Raw genomic sequence first — 4678 nt, forward strand, 5'->3', positions numbered from 1 at the left:
ATATGTTTTGAATTCAATTGATGAGTGTTTAATTAAGTTATGGTGTAGGGAGTCTCGTTTAGATGAGACAGATCTTGCTCAAGTGAGATTGGACGCCTAAAACCATATGATTTGAGAGCAATCTTACTCAAGCGAGATATGATAGACTTGACCCAACTGTCCTTTTGTAACATCCTTATTTTATTCAAAACAATATGAAAATAATTTCAGAGTTGAGAAAGAATAATTTAGTATAAATAAATTTTTACCATTTAGGGTTAGACACTTTTTGCAGAACCTTTTACATTTAGATACTTTGGCAGAGCTAGGTCAACCTTGGGTGACAGTCAAAGGTTTAACTTAGGGTTGATTTTCATTTCTTCTTGCTTTTCTTTGATTTTTATCTTGATGTTATTAATTTCTCTTGATTCTCATATTGTAATAGTGAAACTCATCCTTATGGAGGGCTAATTTTCTTGTAATCCCTAATGAGTTTATATGGATTCTTGAATTCCTGGGCCTTTAATGTTAATACGAACCTTTCTCCATGAATTTCTTTTCTCCTAATCTCTTGAACTAAGTTAAGAATTGAATGAGAGAGTGTTGCTTAATCAACTTCTAATTCATTTTTAATGGAGGTTCTGAACTTAGTTTGCTTAATTCTGGGTTTAATTCTAAGGTTGCTTAATCTTAAGGATTAGAGATTGGAGTCCATTGATTTACTTAATTTTGTAAAGGAATTTAGGGTTAATTTTCGCTTGTTAAATTAACCTAATTCAGGAAAAAGGGTAGAGTATTAAATCTTAAGAGAAATTGGGATAAAATCTATATAGATAAACTAGAGGTTACTATATTCTATTAATTGAACTTTACAATTTAATTTCCTGCTTAAGTAAATTAAACTTGAAATCACAAAAAACTGCATTTTTACTTGCTTTCTAAGTTAATGTTTATAACATGTTTAATATATGTTTCTCATCCAATGTCACTGGGAGACAATCTAGGTTAGCGCCCTATTAAATTTTCTGCATGTTTAGGAAACAGAAAATATATTTAGGAAATAAGTTTACTAATTCAGTATTTAAATGCTTTGTAAAGTTATATTTGCACTTGTTTCTTCTTGTCAAAATAAAGAGATATTTTTTTAGTTACTAAAATTGGTTAAGTCCAACTTTACTATAGTTTTTTGCGGACAATAAAGTAGAAGATACTCGATGTTTATTATATAAAATCAAAGCATGTTTTACAAATTAAAGAAATTTAAATCAATTTAATTTACCTAGTTCTCTTTATTTGCGGACTGAAATGTCAAATTTAAAATGGAAGAATACAATTACATTCTTTTGAAGCCGATCATTAGTAATTGCATTAGCTAGTTTGCTGATTTTAGCAACAAAATTGCAACTAATTCGATTTCTAAAACAATATCTCATAGCTTTTTTACTATTGATTAGAATTTTTATGATTAAATATCCAAAGAAAAGGGAGGCAAGGCAAGAGTATATAAAGATTGAAAATTTATATTGAGCAAACAAAAATATTACCACGAAAGTCACTGTGATGATTGGACAAAAAAAAGAACAAACCTTTTATGATTTCTTTCTTGTTGCATGATGAATAGTGCGGGACGTGTGATCTTTGCTGATAATTTTTACTAGGGGAACATTGTGAATGGCCGGGTGCTCTGGTCCTTCAATGGGAGCAATGTTAGTCTCAAATTCACCAGTCATCTGCGCTACTTCAAAAACTTGAAGTTCCTTTAAATGTTGGATGCCAGAGGGTACTGCATTAAGACTCGGCATATGTTTTAGCTTGAGGGATTTGAGAGAACTCAGTGCTCCTTTGTCGATATAGATGGAATTCAAGCTATACATGAATGAGAGTCTTAGATCCATTAATTTCGGAAACCCTCCATTTTGAAAATGCAAGCTTTCACAATTCGAAAATTCAAGCAGAAGGTATAACAAATTTGGCAAATCTTTTAGTGATTCAATTGTATCCTCAGTTAATAAGTGGAACTTCAAAGTACACTTAACAAGCTTTTGAAGCTTTGCAATCCACTCTGGCAACGTCTTAAAATGGGATAGGTTAAGCTTCCGAAGCATAAGTGGGGCTGTATTCAACTCCAAATTGAAGATTTCATCTTCATATTGTAACTCCACACTTTCTAAGTATTTCATCTTACTTATTGAGGACCATAGAGAGCTTTCATGTTTCTTCCTAACTCCTGTCAAGCCCAACTTCCTCATTTGCGTTAGCCTTCCCAATCCTCTAATTAGCTCTACATCATCATCATCATCATATAATTCAAGAACACTTAGCGTTTGTAGGGAGGTCATGCATCCGATACCAACTTTCAATTGAGTCAAACGCATAGAGCCGACTTCAAGATGTCGTAGCTTTCTGAGCTTGCTCATCTCTTCTGGAATCTCAACATCATAACATCCCCGTAGAACCAAGCTCTCCAAGTTCCTCAACTTAGCAATGGATTTTGGAATACTTTTTATCTGTGAATAATCACTAATCCTCAAATACTTCAAGTGGATTAAATTCCCAAAATTTTCAGGAAAATCAAACAAGTAAAAATCATCAAAATCAAGCACCTTCAGTAAATTGTATTTGGATAGTGTTGTCGCAAATTCCTGAGATTGATCTTCTTCGAAAACAAAAAGTGACCGAACGGGTGACCTTTCACTGCTACACGTTAAATCAATGAAACTGGTTTCTATTGACAGGCGTCGAGGTATGCCACTTAACGCTGACTCGTCATGTACGCCACCACAAAATCTCAAATCCTCGCATTTTTTAAGAATCATCTCATGTGTTAGGTCATGAACACGACAACCTCTAACTTTTCCATCAATGCTAAGTGAAGATACTTGCACCAAACTTCGATCGATCAATTCTTTTAAATATCCTTCTGCAACCTTCTCTAAGGTTTTCCCCTCTTCCTCCTTTACAAACCCTTCAGCTATCCATTGCTGAATCAATCTTTTTGATTTAATTTCATAGTCTTCAGGATATATTCCAAAATACAAAAGACATGACTTAAGATGGGGAGGCAAATCATAATAACTGAAACTCAAAATCTTTGTTATACTACCTAATTCATTTATCTGCATATTCTGACTAAACTCTTCCCACTCATCTACTCTACAACCTTTGCAAGATAAAAGACCAGCAATGACCACCAATGCTAATGGTAAACCTTCACATTTTTCAACAATCTCAGAAGATATCTGCTCTAATTCTGCTGGACAATACCCATTAAATTCAAATTGGAATGCCTTCTTGCAAAAGAGTTCCCATGACTGGGTTGGAGACAGAGGTTTTAATTCATGTATTTTAACAAAAGAAGATTTTTTACAACACTCAGCTACTTTCATGTCCCTGGTAGTCATAATTATCCTACTTCCATTTTGACTATCAAGAGTAGCAAATTCAATCTCATCCCAAAATTTTACAGCCCACACATCATCAAAGACAACCACGTACCTCTTTTGGCGTAAGTAGTTTCTCACTTCATCTATCAATGAATCTCCTTGCATTGTAGAAATAATCTGAGGAGGATCCACATTTTTTTGTTTGTAAAACTTCTGCAAAATGTCCCTCAACAGGCCATCTACAGTATAGGACTGAGACACTGTGGTCCATGCATAGCAATCAAAGAACCCAATCACCTCCTTCTTGTCAAACACTTTTTTGGCAAGAGTGGTCTTTCCCAGTCCTCCCATTCCTACCACAGAGATGACAGTGCGCTCTGCTCTTCCCTTTATCAACCAACCAACCAATTCATCTCTGGGTTCTTCAAAGCCCACAATTTGAGCTTCTTCCATGTAAAGGGGAGCCTTTCGAATCTTCTCCAAAGTCGTGGTTTGGTTTCCACCAGAGCTGCTTCGTTCTTTTTCTAGAAAAGGTTGGATTCTGAAGTCACTCTTTCTTTCACTGCTTTTGTTGAATGCGCGAACCCGTGATTTAACATCCTGAATCTTATGTGCTATTTGAAGACAAAGTATTAGAAATTGATACAAATTTCTAGAATAGTCTAGAAAAAATACTAAGAACAATCTAGGAAAAACTAATTGTATCTTCTAGTATGTAGATGCTTCTAGAGAAAGTTCTAGAATATTGTAAATCTTCAAGTTTCTAGATAGCTCTAGTATATTGACCCAAATGGTAGATGATGCCTATAAATAGGCATGCTACCTCATTGTAAATGCAATGAAGAAGAAGTAATCAAGACAACAATTCTCCATCTCTTGAGTCTCTTACTAAAACTTCTTCAACTACTATTTTCAACTATTCCTACTAACACATTTCAACTATCTTACTCATCTCACCCACACTAAAAACTATCACGAAGCATCAAGGTTTCGATGAGGTCAGCAGGATGACAAGGAAAAGCTGCACATCCAGGATCACGAGGCTCTTGTTCCTGATGTATCACATATTCATCAATTACATCTTCCATGCTAAAAGCTGCTTCTATCAGCAGCTTCACCTTTGCTTTAACTTCTACACGTGTGGTGTCGTCTCCAGCTGCCGCCACTCTATCTGCATCATGAATGATGGCTTGTATCCTTTCCAGTTCATTTTTCATGTCATCAACATCTTTTGGGACCCCCCTGATAATGTTGCCAACTTCCATCAAGAATGGAAACAAATAATCACGAGCCAAGGACAAAGCGGTTTCGGCCAT

General features: G+C 35.1%; 1 protein-coding gene across 1 annotated transcript; it reads right to left on the reverse strand.

The window, feature by feature from the left end:
* Positions 1-1568: 1568 nt before the first annotated feature.
* LOC113854326 (disease resistance protein RPM1-like) lies at positions 1569-4678 on the reverse strand. The gene is made up of 2 exons (XM_027485263.1): positions 4333-4678; positions 1569-3976 (listed from the first exon to the last, which is right to left on the reverse strand). The coding sequence occupies exons 1-2, from the start codon at positions 4676-4678 to the stop codon at positions 1569-1571; spliced, it is 2754 nt and encodes a 917-aa protein (XP_027341064.1).

The sequence above is a fragment of the Abrus precatorius genome, unplaced genomic scaffold, assembly GCF_003935025.1.
Source record: "Abrus precatorius isolate BTA unplaced genomic scaffold, Abrus_2018 Scaffold11, whole genome shotgun sequence".
Classification (NCBI taxonomy): Eukaryota; Viridiplantae; Streptophyta; class Magnoliopsida; order Fabales; family Fabaceae; genus Abrus; species Abrus precatorius.